We start from the raw sequence: 16,635 nt of genomic DNA, 5'->3' as shown, positions 1-16,635 counted from the left end.
TTTCCTTAGAGTTCCTGCCAGAGCTGTAGGTGGCACCTAAAGCTCCTTAGGGTCTTCTATCTTTCCCCCAATTTCTTCCCCATTCCATCTCCTTCCCCAAATAAGGCAGCATGGTTTATCACCCTGGCAGGCAGGAACCCTATAGCTCCCATGCTGCCCCTGCCTTGGGGTCAGGTTGACAGGAGGTTGGAGGGAAAGCCTTAAGCCACAGGATTCTCACCAGCTGTGATGGGCCCAGTTTAGGGTGTGACCTCAATTTTGTCATACCTAAACACTATGAATACGGGGGGGGGGGGGCTCTTTCAGTGAAGTAAAGAATACAAGAATGAATTGACTAAAAGCCTTCAAATACCTGTGAGGCTAGGTCATTAAGGTCACATCCACAGTCTCCCTCACCCTTGTTCTAGTTGTTAGTTACTACCTCCTCTCCTGACAGAAGACTGTCCTCAAGCTCCTAAGTACTCCCACCCTGGCCCTGCCCTGCCTGTTGGTGGACTTGTCATAACCAGTGGAATTGCCAGTCTTGACAATGCAGTGAACTGGGTACACTTGGCCACAAGGGATCTAGTACAGGTCCCTTCTGCTGATGCTGTATTTCCATATCAAAAGGCACAGGGAACACCTAGAAATGCTACTTTCCCCAATACATCAGTGCCAAACTTGCCAGGGGCCCTAGCCTCTCAGGTCACTGGATGGTGATAGCGCAATTTAGTCTGTTCAGTGGCATCATTCCAGGACAGGCCAATAGTGGAAATGGGAACTGGAGCAGCCCCAGATTGTCACCTGCTTCTCTGTGCAGCTTGTCATTACTGTGGCAGAGATCATGAAAGGATAATAACCAGAAACAAACTGCCAAGTCTGATGGAAAAGGGAGTTAGCTGACAGGACCTCTGGATTTTCAGTAACTTTTAATGAGTGGTTCAAGCTCAAGAGAGCAAAAGGATATGAACTGAATCCACCAAATAGGATCAGCTAGATTTGGTTTAGCCCAACTATAGCCTGACATCCAGAGCTCTGAACACCTCTAGCCATGTCCCCTTCTCCAGAGCATTCCAGCCAGGCTCTCTGGGCTGACTGAGCTGGAGGAGGTCACAGGCACCAGTCCTTTGAGAAGACCTTTGTTTCTCAATTTTAGGCTGTATATTGCCCCAAATTGATCATCTGATTCAAGTTCACACCTACAGATCCTAGCTCTGATGGCTGTTTCTAGACCTCCTGCGGAGGATCGCAGAGCAAGTCCCCCAAGTTCCTGCCTTGGAACAGGCCTGGAGCAGCTGTCGTGGCACAGAAGCAGCAGCATCCTATGTCTGGGGCAGAACCCTCTGCTCCCTCTGTGCCCTCTTCCCGCTGTTCCTCTCTGCTGTCTGCATCAAGAGAACTAGCTGCGCTCTAAAGGGATTTGTTGATTTCTCTATTGATTTTGTTGTCTTTCTCTCTTAGATACTCTATCAGTCTTTAGAAAAGGCATATGTAGTCCACTTGTTATAAATTGCTAGAATACTGCCTCTCCCAGAGTCTAAAACTACATATTAGAGGAGGAAAACTGAACACTGAAACTAGTTCTCAACAATGTAGAAGGAAAGCTCAGAAAATGTTTGGCAGAAAAATACATTTGATGTTTCTGAATGAGTAAGAGCACTTTTGCAAAAGTGCTGATCTGAAAACAGTGCTTGGCTGGATATGTCTGGGTGCGTGTTACAGGCGAAGGGAAATCTAGCCTGACACTCTGTATCTGAGGAGGTGGCACAGGCCTCCTGAGATGTTGGGCCATGTTGCCAGTGGAGAGCTAGTCTCTCTTTGGGTGATAGTCCCCAAGGATACTGCTTCTGACCCTGTCCTTTGGGGCTAATGTGAAGGTTAGCCTGGTCCCAAAGTTTCAAGAGCCCAGCTCTTGGTATGGAAAGCAGAGCATTCACCAGGGACCCAGAAGGCCCAGCAACACCCCACTTCCCTGTTCTCTTATACTGACAGCCTGTCCCCAGCACCGATTTGTCAGGGAACACCCAGGAAACTAGAAGGCTGTCTCTGCCTGTGGTGTGCCCTGCCCTCACACATTCCTCCTGCTCTGCTCCGTGGGTCTTGGGCCTCTGGAGCAACTGTGTGGCACACACCCTGACACCTCAACATGCTCCTCTCCCAAATCTCTCCTGCCTTCTGGAGCCACTCTCTCTGCCTTGTTAGGAGGCAGGGGGAGAGCAGGAGGAAGGACATCCCCCACCAACTTCACACAGGCGGAGCCCAGACCGTCACCGATGAAAACCTGCCTTTGAATGGAAGATGTTTGAGAAACCTGCAAATGGCTTTGCTCCCCGGCTCCCCCTCTGCCTTACCTTTCTCTGGGTCCTGCTCGGCAGCGAGAGCGCCTGTGCACTGATAGTCCCTCTCCCTGCACTGTCCATGTGTCAAGTGGCAAAGCTGTGCTTCCTGGTGACCCTCATTATACCCAGTAACTTACAGACTGTACACATTGGCCTGCTTTGTCTCCTCTATCCTGGGCTTTTGTTTTGCTTTTTAGTTCTGCTTTTAATTTTTCTGTCCCTTTTATTTAATACACCGACTAGACACACAAAGCAGTTGGATTTTTATATATATATATATATCTGTATATTGCACAATTATAAACTCATTTTGCTTGTGGCTCCACACAAAAAAAGACCTGTTAAAATTATACCTGTTGCTTAATTACAATATCTCTGATAACCATAGCATAGGACAAGGGAAAATAAAAAAAGAAAAAAAGAAAAAAAAACGACAAATCTGTCTGCTGGTCACTTCTTCTGTCCAAGCAGATCCGTGGTCTTTCCTCGCTTCTTTCAAGGGCTTACCTGTGCCAAGCAAAAGAGGCTCCAGGCAGCACCCGGATTTTGCACTCCATTTCTCCTGCGCTTGTGAAAGTGGTCCCAAGACTCTGGGTGCAGGATAGTTCACCTCAGCGGGCAGGTGTGAGAGCACTCCTTTGACCCACTGAAGCCTGGTCCCCTTTTATTGCTGGGGAGGAGGAGCTGGAGTCCCCTGGGGTACCTGACCCCCCCAGCCCCCTTCTAGAGAATCAGCAAGTCAGCTAGCAGGCCTCCCCTCCAGCAGGGCTCAAAGTGGGGGCTGGAGGCGACACAGCAGGTCTGTCCTGTTTCTAAACCTGCAAGCTGTACCAGGTAGAATGCTAGGGACCCCAGAATCATGTGTGCCAGTCTAGTGAGTCCCTCCAGGAAGTAGTGAAGACTCCAGAAATGCCTCTTCTCCCCATCCTATGAGTAATTGCATTTGCTTTTGTAATTCTTAATGAGCAATATCTGCTAGAGAGTTTAGCTGTAACAGTTGTTTTTGATCATTTTTTAAGTAATTAAAAACACCAAAAAAAAAAAAAGTCCAGAAACTTGTTCTTCCAAAGCAGAGAGCATTATAATCACCAGGCCCAGAAGCTTCCCCTCCCTGCATCGTTGCTGCTTCTGAGGCCTGAATCCAAATGAGAGACAGTCAAGTGGCCAGGCTACCCTCAGGCCCTGGGGAGGACCAGGCTGGGACAGCCTCTGGGCCCCTCCCCCACCCCCAGGGCCTGCTCCAGCACATTCAGTATTAGCAGCTGGTAGCCATGTTCTTTCCTACCCAGCCTGGGCTGGGGGCAGAGGAGGCCGTTGCCACTGATGTTTGGCCACTAACAGGTGGGTGTCCGCGTGTGTCCATGTGCATGATTTCTGACTGACATGAAATCAGCACCTGAGTTAGCCTCACCCGGTGACTCCAGCCCCGCCCAGATGGAGCAGGGCCCCACCTGGTTCAGTGTTTCTGGGGAACTTGACAGTGGAGTGCAAAAGGCTTGGAGAACTTGAAGCCTGCTCGTTCCCTTGCTACCACGGCCTCCTTTTCTGTTTGATTTGTCACTGCTTCAATCAATAACAGCCGCTCCAGAGTCAGTAGTTGATGAATATATGACCAAATATCACCAGGACTGTTACTCAATGTGTGCCGAGCCCGTTCCTTGTGCTGGGCTCTCCGTGTATCTGGACACTGTACCGTGTGCTGTGTTTGCTCTCCTTCCTCCTATGCCCTTTCCTTGTCTTTCTGGGGTTTTTCTGTTTGGGTTTGGTTTGGTTTTTATTTCTCCTTTTGTGTTCCAAACACGAGGTTCTCTCTACTGGTCCTCTTAACTGTGGTGTTGAGGCTTATATTTGTGTAATTTTTGGTGGATGAAAGGAACTTTGTTAAGTAAATCTCTTATGTGTTTGAACTGAAGTCTGTATTGTTAACCATGTTTAAAGTAATTGTTCCAGAGACAAATGCTTCTAGATACCTTTTCTTTACAAACAAAAGCACTCGGAGGGAGGGGTACTGTGAGAGAGCTGAAAAGATAGCTCTTCCCAGATAGGCCAGAAACCACCGAAACAAGTTAAGGTTGGGAGTCCTATTCCAAGCAAACAGACCAAACACTTCGCATTTTCAAAGTCTGGACAAAATCACTTCGGGTTTCCCTCCCCTGAGTTCATTACCATCATCATTATGTTTAAGGAAAGACAAGGTTGATCCTTAGAGGGGTGCCAAGAGGGGATGTGTGCAGAGCTGACCTCACTGAAGAGGGGTAGGGTGGAGTGAGGGTGTGACCAGGACACTCCACTGTGGAATGGGCTATGGGTACATGCCAGGCATATGTTGCAGCTCTCCTGGAAGGGTAGCATTCTCATCTCCAAGGCATGCCCTATGGACCTTGCCACTGGAGACAACTTTTGTCACATCCTACCTACCCTGTGCCCTAGTGCACAACACTAACATGAGATTTCTAGTCCCCACTATCGGGGGCAATAAAATGAAGGTGGAAAGATTTATCATCTAGTCCCTAGCAAAATTTGGACATGAGAAACATGTTCCCTTTCCATGGCAAAAACAGATCATTCTCAGCCGAGACCTGTGTTAGACATTGTTTGGGGCTCCTGTAGCACCTGGTGGCCTGTCTGCTGAGAGGTGAAGACAGTCCTGACTGTAGTGAGCATTCACACATGGGGTGTAGTAGCTGGAGGAAGCCAGCAGGGTGTCTGCCCCGCTCCCGAGTTGAAGTCATGCTCCCCTGTGCCATCCCAGAGGCCAAGGTATGTGGATAGTGTTGCCAGTGTCACAGGCTATCCTGTGCAGAAGGGAGCTGACTCCAGCTCAGAAACCCATCTGAGGTTGGGAGAAGCGCATTTGGGGTATGGGGACAAGCCAGGACAGACTTAGCTGGAGATGTCTCTAAACCCCCTACCACACTCACCTTCAGTTTTTTGTTTTGGGACAATTACTTTAGAAAATAAGTAGGTCGTTTTAACAACAAAAATTATTGATTGCTTTTTTGTAGTGTTCAAAAAAAAGGTTGTGTATAGCCAAATGACTGAAAGCACTGATATATTTAAAAACAAAAGGCAATTTATTAAGGAAATTTGTACCATTTCAGTAAACCTGTCTGAATGTACCTGTATACGTTTCAAAAACACCCCCCCATCCCTGTAACCTATTTATTATATAAAGAGTTTGCCTTATAAATTTACATAAAAATGTCCGTTTGTGTCTTTTGTTGTAAAATCAAGTGATTTTTTCATAAGGTTCTTTTACTATTTGAAAAGATGGGCAGCACGCAGTTTTATTTTATTTTTGTAAGTTTTTTAATACATGTGAAAGCAAAGAAATAGCATGCCTTTCTAAGTGATGCGTTTGCACCTTTTGTTGGGAAGTACTGTATCCTGTGCTGTTAGCATTCTCGATAAATCTCTCTGTGAAAGTGACTCAAGGTCTGGGCTTTCATTATAAGACAGAAGTCCCCCTCTCCAGCTCACATGACACATGGTAGTGTGTTCCCCCATTTCATCTGGCTGTCCCAAAACCCAGATAGCCAATTTCAGGACTGCCACGAGAGGAAAGGGAAGCCCACTTCACACACCAGCCTTCCTGGCACCTTCCTTGGCTGCTTCAGCGTGTGGAGGGCAGGGCCTGGCATGAGTCTACCTGTAGCACAGCTTCCTTGTCCCTGTGTGAGGAGGGTGCCTCCTAGGGCTTACTTACTGAGTGCTGTTAGAGCCCTAGGCCCTTGCTCCTCCCCTGTTCCAGATCAGTGAGACCCACCCATGGCCTCTAACGACTGCTGACCTGGCTCCCTGACCAGGCAAGGGCATGCTGACAGAGTGCCCAAAGGGGTACCTGTTGTCGCTGGCTTCCCATAAGCTACCTCACCAGGTTGGTACTGGGCTAGAAGAGAACTGTATGGGGCAGCAGGCTGTGGATTCATTCAGAGTCCCTGCTTCCTGTGCAAATATGGACACACCTACTAGAAGGGACTCCATAGTGCAGCCTGTATGCAGGGAGCCTGTCTGAGCAAGCGCTATGAACTTGGGACCCTGCCCACTTCCATAGAGGGTGGTGCAAGTATGCACAGCAATTTTTGTTTTCTTCTTCTTTTTTTTTTTTTTTTTGAGACAGTCTCTGTTTCCCTGGGTACAATGCCATGGCATCACACCTCATAGCAACCTCAAACTCTTGGGCTCAAGTGATTCTCTTGTCTCAGCCTCCTGAGTAGCTGGGACTATAGGCTCCCACCACAATGCCCAGCTAATTTTTCTATTTTTAGTAGAGATGAGGGCTTACTCTTGCTCAGGCTGGTCTCGAACTCCTGAACTCAGGCAATCCACCCGCCTCGGCCTCCCAGGGTGCTGGGATTGGGCAGGACATCTTAGTAAAGGCTGTCCCTGCGAAGAGCCTTGGGGTCTCAGGTCTCATAGTTGACTACCCCTTTGGAAGTGGTCATAGTGGCTGCAACTTCAGGGAACAGGCTTCAACAGGGGCAGCTGTGGGCCTTGAGCAGACCTTGTTTCTAGAAACAGCCCTAAGTTTCTGGGAGAACAAGCTGGTGCTGAGATGCTCCTTTGCCTTCAGGGTGGAGCAGGAGAGGAAGACTGTTGGGGGAGGAGGCTTGTTGCTTTCCCTTCACGCATCCAGCTGGAGGAACAAAATGGTCAGTCCCCAGTGCTGTTGGATAGAGGTCTGGTGCAGTGAGGAGTCAGGTGCAGGGGCTTGGGGCTCCCCTTCTGGAAGGCTGTATGAGATAGGACGTGTGCAGTGCAGTATGTAGTGGCTGCGGCAGCTGCCCAGGAGCTCAAGACACTGTTCCTACAGCTGCCAAAGCTCAACCTTCATAAACAAGGGCCAGGGCGCTGGCCCCATATGATGCCAGAGGTGGCGGGTTCAAACCCAGCCCCGACCAAAAACTGCAGGAAAAAAAAAAAAACCAAAAAACCTTACGTCATAAACAAGGGCCAGGAGAGCAACAGCAAACTCATGGCTTTGAGAGACAGCATTCTTGCCATGTTGGAGGACGGCTGGGGCAGTTCTCAATGGCTGATGGCTACTGATGAGTGCAGAAGGTGAGCTAGACACAAGGTGGGCAGGTAGGGGCTAGGCTGTCGTGGCCCTGTAAACAGGCCCAAAGAACTGGGCCTCCACAGGAGGATTTGAGGACCTTGGGAAGGACTTGTCCAGGAAAATGTGGTGGCTTGATGAATGCCTGAGGAAGGCACTCTGGACAGAGATGGAGCAAGGAACCCCCTTCATCAAGGTAAGGCTGTGGGGAGGGCAGTGGCCTATGGGAAAGGGGTGGCCTCCAAAGATGCTCAGGGAGATGACAGCCAGATGGTGTCTGCCAGAGAACAGCAAAGGAATGGCCAGAGAAGCCAAATCAATTCCAGGGTGGAGAGCATCGAGGAAACAGGCACGAAAGACTGGGACTAGGGCAGGAGAGGCTGTTGGTCTGTGGTGTCCTCACAGGACCAGAAGTATGACAGAGAACAGAACGGGGCAGCAGGAAGCTGAGCGCAGGGCAATGCCATGGCCACTGTCAGGAGATGAACACGTTTCTGTGCCAGTGGGACAAGCCAGCAGAGAAGGAAAAGTGGCAAAGAGCTACTTACTGATTGCTGAGGCGTGCTGAAGCAGGCAGCCTGGTGTACAAGCTTCCACACCCTTCTCCCTGCATCCAGCTTCACCACCAGCTGATGAGAGTCACCAACGAGGGAGAACTTTTCTGTGAGCCACATCTGACCCTGCTCCGCCTTGAACTCTGCCGACTCTCCACTGCCTCCCAAATAACGGGGCCTCCTAGTGACTGTCAGTAGGCTAGCAAGAGCGGTCTTCCTGTGACATCCCATTCCTTTGCTGTGCCCCTTGTTTCCAGTTTAGGAGCTGCTTTTCCTCCTTCAGAGTCCCACTCACACGGCCCCTCCTCCTGGAAGCCCGCTCTGCCCCGCCTAGCGCGGACAAGATGGGTAGGGGTCCCACCCCCGCGCGGCAAAGGGTAGCGGGGCGCCCCCATGTGGCCGAGGGGAGCCCCGGCCTGCGCGCGAGGTGGCTACGGGGCCGGGCACCGCCTCTTCCGCCCCGCCGGGCGTCGCACGAGGCCGGCTCAAAGGGGAAGTGAGTCAGTGTCCGCCGACCCGGCCGGCCCAGGCCCGCGCCCGCCGCGGCCTCGAGAGGCCCCGAGAGGCCCCGGCCGGGCGGCGGCGGCCATGGCCGGGGGGCCGGGCCCGGGGGAGCCCGCGGCCCCCGGCGCGCAGCACTTCTTGTATGAGGTGCCGCCCTGGGTCATGTGCCGCTTCTACAAAGTGATGGACGCCCTAGAGCCCGCCGACTGGTGCCAGTTCGGTGGGTGACGGCGGGCGGGCCGGCGGGGGCGGGCGGCTGCGGGCTCCTGGGCCCCGACGCCTGACGCCCCCGGTCCTGCAGCGGCCCTGATCGTACGGGACCAGACCGAGCTGAGGCTGTGCGAGCGCTCTGGACAGCGCACAGCCAGCGTACTGTGGCCCTGGATCAACCGCAATGCCCGCGTGGCCGACCTCGTGCACATCCTCACGCACCTGCAGCTGCTGCGGGCGCGCGACATCATCACAGCCTGTGAGCCGAAGTGCCCCGAGTCCTTGGGACGGGGGGCGTGGCGGGACCCCCAGGGTCCCTGCCCACCCCAACAGGGGTCTCAACCTTCCCTTCCTTTCTTGGCACCCAGGGCACCCTCCTGCCCCCCTTCCGCCCCCCAGCACCACTGCTCCGAGGCCCAGCAGCATCTCAGCACCTGAGGAGGCAGAGACCTGCACTCCCCGGAAGTTACCATCCTCAGTCTCCACCCTCCCCTCCCCAGGTAAGAGGGCTCTGGTGTTGGGCTTGAGGGACCTGAGGAAGGGCCACCTTGACCATAGCCAGGGCTGTAGACCCTGCTGCTGGTCTCTGCCTACCTCTCACTGGTGTGTCTGTGAAGCTCTTCCAGGCTCCCAGACCCATTCAGGGCCTGAGCTTGGCCTGGTCCCTAGCCCTGCTTCCCTCCAGCCACCACCACCATCACCAGCTCCTTCCTCTACCAAGGTAGGTGTCCCCTAGCTCCACGGAAGGGCAGAGACAAAGAAAAGAAACTCAGCCTTTGGTGCATGGCAGAGCCCCAGTTAGCCAAACTGGGTCAGATGGGAGGCAGCTGGGGTTGGGGAGCTTGGAGCCCTGGACAGAGTGGGGGAGACCCAGACCACACCTGATCCAGGGTCTCTTCCTTCAGCCAAGCTCAAAGAGCCCAGTGTCCCTCCTGCAGGGGGCCCATGCCTCTCCATTCTGCTGGCCCCTCTATGAGATTTCCCAGGGCACCCACAACTTCTCAGAGGAGCTGAAGATTGGGGAGGGCGGCTTTGGGCGCGTGTACCGGGCAGTGATGCGGAACACGGTGTATGCGGTCAAGAGGCTGAAGGAGGTGAGCCGCCTCCAAGCAGAGACCCCATAAGCCCATCAGATGCCCTCACTGCCCCCCCCCCCAGTCTCTCTCCTTGGTTGCCTCACGACTCCTTTAGCCCTCTGATTCCAGTACGAAGTCCCTGGTCCCTCAATTCTGGGCCCAGGACAGGTGGTATTGGAAGTGGCCGACAAGCCTTGGCTACAAGAGCCTCATGCTGCCCATTTTTCCTATCCCTCTCCCACTGCACCTGCTGCTGCAGGAGGCTGACCTGGAGTGGACTGCAGTAAGGCAGAGCTTCCTGACTGAGGTGGAACAACTGTCCAGGTGAGCCTCCTGGCTGGGGAAAGAGGGAAGGCTGGACCAGGGCCCTGTCAGGCTCTGGGATGACATGCCACAAGACCTGGCTCCCTCGGGTACCTGAAGCTTGCTGGACCCAGCTTCACTGAGGGACCAGCAGGGACTGCCCACTGAGACTGGCTATTGGAAGTGGGGGACTAGAGGGCCAGAGCGTTCAGGCCCTACTTTGTCAAACAGGTTTCGTCACCCAAACATTGTGGACTTTGCTGGCTACTGTGCTCAGAATGGCTTCTACTGCCTTGTGTATGGTTTCCTGCCCAATGGATCCCTGGAAGACCGTCTCCACTTCCAGGTAGGCACAACTAGCCTGGCACACTGGCCTGGACCCACAGCACTCTTGGTACCTGGACAGAACTAGACATGGGGCTTAGGAGCTTTTAGCCTCTGTGGCTGGGTCCTGCCAGTTTGGAGCCTGGGCTTCCCGTCTCCTCACAGCTCCTAGCTCAGGATTTAGCATAAGACAGCTCTTTGCTACAGAACTCTTTCCTGTGGCCCATCCCTGGCAGCCCTCTAAAAGGGGGTTATTGACTCAAGCTTCTCCCTTTTGCCATCAGAGTAGCTGAAGGGTCTTGTCAGTATAGTCTTTGAGGCAAAGTTGGCAGTAGTCAGTGGGCTGAACCACCTGGATGCTAGACTTGGCCCTATCTGAGTGAGTTACCCACAAGACACAGGGACCAAGTGCACGTGTGTTGGGGAGGGTAGCGAGAGTGCCTTAGATGACTTCCTGACCACCCAGAGATGAAGGAATGAAGTCTGGGAACTGAAGCCTATCAGATTCTGTCACGAACCCCAAGAACACGTTCCCCAACCACTTTCCTGCCTTGGAGTGCTTTACAAACCAATGGGACAGCTCAATCTTCACCTGCTTATAAAGCATGTCAAAGAGACTATGTCCTTGTTTTCCAGAAGGGGAAACAGGCCCAAAGAGTGAAGTGGCTTGTTCCATGCCAGTCGGTAACAGGTGGAGGGAGGGTTGGTGGTCAAAGAATGGCTACCCCCCAGCCTCCCCTGTGTCCCTTTGCTCCCTTTGCCACCCCAGACCCAGGCCTGCCCCCCTCTCTCCTGGCCTCAGCGACTAGACGTCCTTCTGGGCACAGCTCGGGCAATTCAGTTCTTACATCGGGACATCCCCAGCCTCATTCATGGAGACATCAAGAGGTGAGGAGGGTCCCATAAGAGCTGGGAAGACAGAGCCTAGGTGCCCTCCATGAGAACCACCTTGCTCTATCCTGATGTGGGGGATGAGCACAGCTTGGGACCTCAAAGCTGGGGGTTCTCAGGGTATTGAGCACCCCAGCATGGCACAGTATGGAAACAGGCCAAGGACAGCTCCACTGATGAACAGAGGACAAGCTGTGTATGGGGGCCTCAGGAACTACTGGCCCCACAGGCAGCTGGAACACCCAGGCAGCACCCCCAGCCTTCTATGGGCAAGGTGCCAGGTTGGCAGCCTCAAGCACAGTTTCATCCCAGCCAGGCAGGTGCTGGGGGCAGAGCAAGCTGGAGTGAGGGTTGGACTGACTCCACTCTCTTCCCTCCCCAAGTTCCAACGTCCTTCTGGATGAGAGACTGATACCCAAACTGGGAGACTTTGGCCTGGCCCGATTCAGCCGCTTTGCAGGGGCCAACCCTAGCCAGAGCAGCACGGTGGCCCGAACACAGACGGTGCGGGGCACCCTGGCTTACCTGCCTGAGGAATACATCAAGACAGGGAGACTGGCTGTGGACACTGATACCTTCAGCTTTGGGGTGGTGAGCTGCTGGCCCCTCCAATGGCTTAGGGGAGGGAAAAAAAAAACAGAAGTAGGCAAAGGCAGGAGGCCATGGAGAATTCTCTGCAGGGGTCAGAGGCCAACCTGGTGAGAAGCTGACAAAGATTCATCTCCAGGGCCTCTCCTTGCCTTGCACGGTTCTCTTCCTCACCCTGCAAACTTACTTTGTGTTTGTAATTTTGACATCTTTTTCTGCACGTGGGCCCTCCAAGATGCCTATGCTTCTATCTCATGACACTTGACCCTCTTCTCTGTTTGTAGCTGGTCCTTACCTGCCTGTCTCAGGGCCATACCCCTGTCAGCCCCAATCCACTGTCCACCAGAGGCCTCTACATGTCCTTCCTGCCAAGGCCCGGGGGGGGGGGGGTGGATATTGGTCCAGAAGCCACTGCTATACTGTCTGTCCTGCCGTCTCTCTAGGTGGTGCTGGAGACACTGACTGGCCAAAGGGCTGTGAAGATGTACGGGGCCAGGGCCAAGTATCTGGTGAGCCTCCTGAGGCAGGGCAGCCAACAGGTACAGCTGGAGAGGGGACAGTGATTCAGCACACAGCGTGGCCCAGAAGCCTCTGCTGCTGCTGACTCATCTTTAGAAGTGGGCAGGGCCCTTAAGCAGTTTGCTTTACTTTGCCAAGGAGAAACCTGTCTTTCTTCTATGGATGCCTCCACTGGGCTGGGAGGAGGAGGGGGACAGTCCCAGTGCACTGAGAGTGGTGCTGCAGTAGAACTTAGAGGACAGGGACCTGGGAGGCAGCGGTGGAGTCAGGCCCCCATGGGCAAACTGTGGGTGAGCACTAGGTGTGGATGTGCCACGTCCTTACTTCTTCACCCCCATCTGCCTTGCCAAAGACTGAGATGAGTTGAGAGGCTGGAGGGAGACCTGGGTTCTAGTCTCTGCTTGATGGTAGACTTGGAGCAAATTCCTGCTACTCTCTAGGCCTCAGTTTCTTTATGTACAAAATAGAATACATGCATAGTGCTCACACGACTCCTGTCTGGGAACATGCTCAGATCACGTTTGCTGCTTGCCGTATGTGGAGTCGGGTGCCTCCTGCTGCTCTCCTCCTGCTCAGGGCACTGTCTGTTCCAGGGAGCGCAGTGGGGGTTTGGCCCCTCCTTCCTTACCTTCTGCATCTGTCCCCATCGCTGCCCTAGAGAAACATGCCAAGCTTCTCAGAGGTCTTTCTCTGGACCCTTCCCAATTGGCTCTCCATCGTGCAGCCAAAGTGGCCTTTCAGAAAGCCCAGTTGCCTTTTCTCTGCTCCATGGTAAAAACCCAATCCTTTGAAACAGCATGACCCCACAACTCCCATGGTACCCTATGCTTGGGGCGTTCTGTGCTGCCTGCTCCAGGACCTTCATATGTGTTTGTGGCATTCCCTCCATCTGAAGAGCCAGCACCCACCCTGGTGGTACCTCCTGGTCCGTCCCACCTTAAAATGCCACATGGCCTCTAGTTCCTTTTCCAGTCCCATGATAACCTCTTTGTGGGGCACTCCCCTTTTTGGTTCTGCCCTCTCTGGCTAGTTCATGGCTTCACATCCTAGCCCAAGTGCTACTTGCTCAGACCCCAACTGCATGCCCCATGGGTGTCTTAAAAGTTGGTAGACTTACAGGCATCTCTTTGTAGCCCCCCAGAGGTCAGCTCTGTAAAGCAAGAACCCAGGGAATCCTGGGGGAGCCCTGGACACACAGTGGGTGTTTAGTAACTATAGAAAGAAGACAACAGTATTGGGTGACAAGGGCCTGGGGAATGCCCCTGAAGGTGTAGCTACCTGGTAGCCATGCTCACAGTATCCATCCCACAGAAAGACCTGGTTGAAGAGGAAGCAGAGGAGGCCGGGGTGACCCTGAAAAGTACCCAGAGCACACTGCAAACAGGTCTGGCAGCAGATGCTTGGGCTGTACCAATCTCTACCCAGATCTACAAGAAGCACCTGGATACCAGGCCTGGACCGTGCCTGCCTGAACTGGGCTTGGGGCTGGGGCAGCTGGCTTGTTGCTGCCTGCACCGCCGGGCCAAGAAGAGGCCCCCCATGACCCAGGTAGCCCTGGGGAGATAGAAAGCAGTTGAGAAACCAGCTGCCCAGGGGGACCTGTTAGCCAGTTGGAAACCCCACATGCCTGTCCCTGCTTTGCAGCAAGTGACACATGGCTCCTGCCAGGTCTCTTCCTGAAGATGAGTTTCCAGATATTCCTCTCTTGCCCTTTGGTTCTGCTCAGGACTCTGCCCCCACTGAACTGAGGGACCCAGGGCAGTCAGCTCTGCTGGGCTTACCTCTGACTCCACCTCATCCAGGCAGAAGGAAAGGGCACCTGCTGCACCCCCTGCTGGGTTTACTGTACCACTGCATCTCCCCTTTTCTGTCCAGCCTTGTTCCCCATGGCTGGTGACAGCTGAATATTAGAAAAGCCCCATTTGAAGGCAGCAGGGCAGTGAAGTTCTTTCTGGATGAGAAAGAGAAGCCATTCTTAGTCTTTGGCTTTGGTAGCCATGATTCACAGCACTCCTTGTGGCAAGGACAAAGAGGCAAGGAACAGCACTTCCCCAGCTACAGGGTGTGCCAGGTCAGTGGTTCCTGCATCCCCCAGAATAGTTATGCAGGGCCCAGGGTGGCAGCCTGAGTCCTGGGGCAGGTTACTGGCAACTTAGAGCAGCTCTTGTGGTTTGACCGCAGAATGCCAAGCCATTGCTGCCATCTTGAGACCAAGGTTGACCTGACCTGGTACACCCAGGAGCACTGGCCCTGCTCTCCCTGAGAGCTGTTTTTCTCTCCCTGCAGGTGTACGAGAGGCTGGAGAGGCTGCAGGCAGCAGCAGGGCTGCCTAAACAGCCAGAGGCCACGAGTTGCATCCCCCCTTCCCCACAGGAGAACTCCTACATGTCTACTGCTACCAGTGCCCGGAGTGCGGGTACCCCTTGGCAGCCCCTGGTAGTGCCACCAGGAACACCAGCCCAGGTTACAGAGCAGCTCCAGAAAGGCCCCAACCAGCCCGTGGAGAGCGACGAGAGTGTATACGGCCTCTCTGCTGCCCTGCACTCCTGGCACTTGACCCCAAGCTGTTCTCCAGGCCCAGCACCCCTCAGGGAGGCTGGCTGTACTCAGGGGGACACTGCTGGAGAGTCAAGCTGGGGCAGTGGCCCAGGGCTCCGGCCCACAGTCATGGAAGGTAGCTACAGGGGCAGAAGAGGGACCAGGGACTTCCTTAGGCAACAGCCCCCACGTTCCCCACCCTGGCCTTCTGGGAAATGAGAACGGAGGCCAGATGGTCAACTCACTCTGTCCTTGGCAAGCTTGAGGCCACAGAAAGGGGCATGAAGGATGGCCAGTGCTGTCCTGTTTTCCCCTCCCCAGTGGATCAGAGGCCAGGAATTCACCTTCTAGGCCTTTTTCCCCATCCCACTCCTGAAAGCCAGGAACAAGGCAGGTTTTCTTTTTTTCTGAGATAGAGTCTCATTTTGTCACCCTTGGTAGAGTACTGTGGTGTCATAGATCACAGCAACCTCAAACTCTTGGACTCAAGCAATTCTCTTGTCTAAGCCTCCCGAGTAACTGGGACTACAGGTGCTGGCCACAATGCCTGGCTATTTTTAGAGATGGGGGCCTTGCTCTTGCTCAGGCTGGTCTCGAACCTGCAAGCTCAGGCAGTCCACCCGATTTGGCCTCCCAGAGTACTGGGATTATAGGCGTGAGCCACCACCCCTGACCTACAAGGCAGGTTCTGTCCAGGGAAGCCCAAGAGCTGGGTCCGTGGCATAGCCTACTCTGGGCCCTGACCTCACACTTCATGAAGGAATTCTGTCCTGAAGCCAGAGAGGCAGGTGTTAGGCTGGGGATTGAAAAGATTTGGTGAAGCTTGAAGTGTCACTGAGGTGTTTCCAGGAACAACTAAGAGGGTGCTATCTCCACCCCAGGATCACCCCTGGGCAGCTCTATGTCATCGGAGCCACCACAGATTGTTATCAACCCAGCCCGACAGAAGATGGTGCAGAAGCTGGCCCTGTATGAAGATGGGGTCCTGGACAGCCTCCAGCTGCTATCATCGAGCTCCCTCCCAGGTATCCAGGGACTGCTCTAACTCTGCCTCTGCAGCCTGACAGCCAGCCTCTGGGGTGCTCAGGCACACTTCCTGGGGCCAGCCCCAAACAGCAGAGCACTGACTACATAGACAAACCAGGCCCCCACTCACTGGGGGTGTGAAATGGTGAGGCAGGCCACTCTCTCTAACAGTGTCTGGGATCCCAACCTGTCCCCTACACCTCCCTTAAGAAGACCCTGTCCCAGCTCCTTCACACACCAACAATAGGACATAGGACCTTGCCTTAACCTGAAGTGCCAGTGCCCACCCCACCACCCACACCATGCTCCTAGAAACTATGGCAGGAATTTTCCATTTTAGGTACTATTTGGTTTTTGTTGGTTTTTTTTTTTTTTTTTTTTTTGAGACAGCATCTCAAGCTGTCCCCCTGGGTAGAGTGCTACGGCATCAGAGCTCATAGCAACCTCCAACTCCTGGGCTTAAGCGAGTCTCCTGCCTCAGCCTCGCAAGTAGCTGGGACCATAGGTGCCCGCCACAATGCCCAGCTATTTTTTGGTTGCAGCCGTAGTTGTTTGGCAGGCCCAGGCTGGATTCGAACCCACCACCTTAGGTGTATGTGGCTGGCGCCTTAGCCACTTGAGCCACAGGCGCCGAGCCTTTAGGTACTATTTGAAGAGCCACTGCTTAGAACTGGAAAACCTCAACTCCTAAGAGCACCCCACAATCTTCAGGGTTTTTTTTTTTTTTT

General features: G+C 53.7%; 1 protein-coding gene across 1 annotated transcript in view; it reads left to right on the top strand.

The window, feature by feature from the left end:
* Positions 1-8,443: 8,443 nt before the first annotated feature.
* The window catches only part of IRAK1 (interleukin 1 receptor associated kinase 1), a 9,493-nt gene continuing 1,301 nt past the window's right edge, over positions 8,444-16,635 (top strand). The window contains exons 1-13 of the mRNA XM_003802552.3: positions 8,444-8,652; positions 8,734-8,901; positions 9,011-9,142; positions 9,260-9,363; positions 9,548-9,736; positions 9,978-10,042; positions 10,253-10,367; positions 11,115-11,233; positions 11,620-11,827; positions 12,268-12,333; positions 13,655-13,891; positions 14,630-15,017; positions 15,763-15,906. Of these exons, the coding sequence (XP_003802600.1) occupies positions 8,517-8,652; positions 8,734-8,901; positions 9,011-9,142; positions 9,260-9,363; positions 9,548-9,736; positions 9,978-10,042; positions 10,253-10,367; positions 11,115-11,233; positions 11,620-11,827; positions 12,268-12,333; positions 13,655-13,891; positions 14,630-15,017; positions 15,763-15,906 (2,071 nt within the window). The 5' untranslated portion in view covers positions 8,444-8,516. The remainder of the gene's footprint in view (positions 8,653-8,733; positions 8,902-9,010; positions 9,143-9,259; positions 9,364-9,547; positions 9,737-9,977; positions 10,043-10,252; positions 10,368-11,114; positions 11,234-11,619; positions 11,828-12,267; positions 12,334-13,654; positions 13,892-14,629; positions 15,018-15,762; positions 15,907-16,635) is intronic.

This window comes from Otolemur garnettii, unplaced genomic scaffold (genome assembly GCF_000181295.1).
Source record: "Otolemur garnettii isolate 467f Iridium unplaced genomic scaffold, OtoGar3 scaffold00249, whole genome shotgun sequence".
Taxonomy (NCBI): domain Eukaryota; kingdom Metazoa; phylum Chordata; class Mammalia; order Primates; family Galagidae; genus Otolemur; species Otolemur garnettii.
Note: the sequence above shows the minus strand (reverse complement) of the source record. Positions and strands in the feature narration are given on the sequence as shown.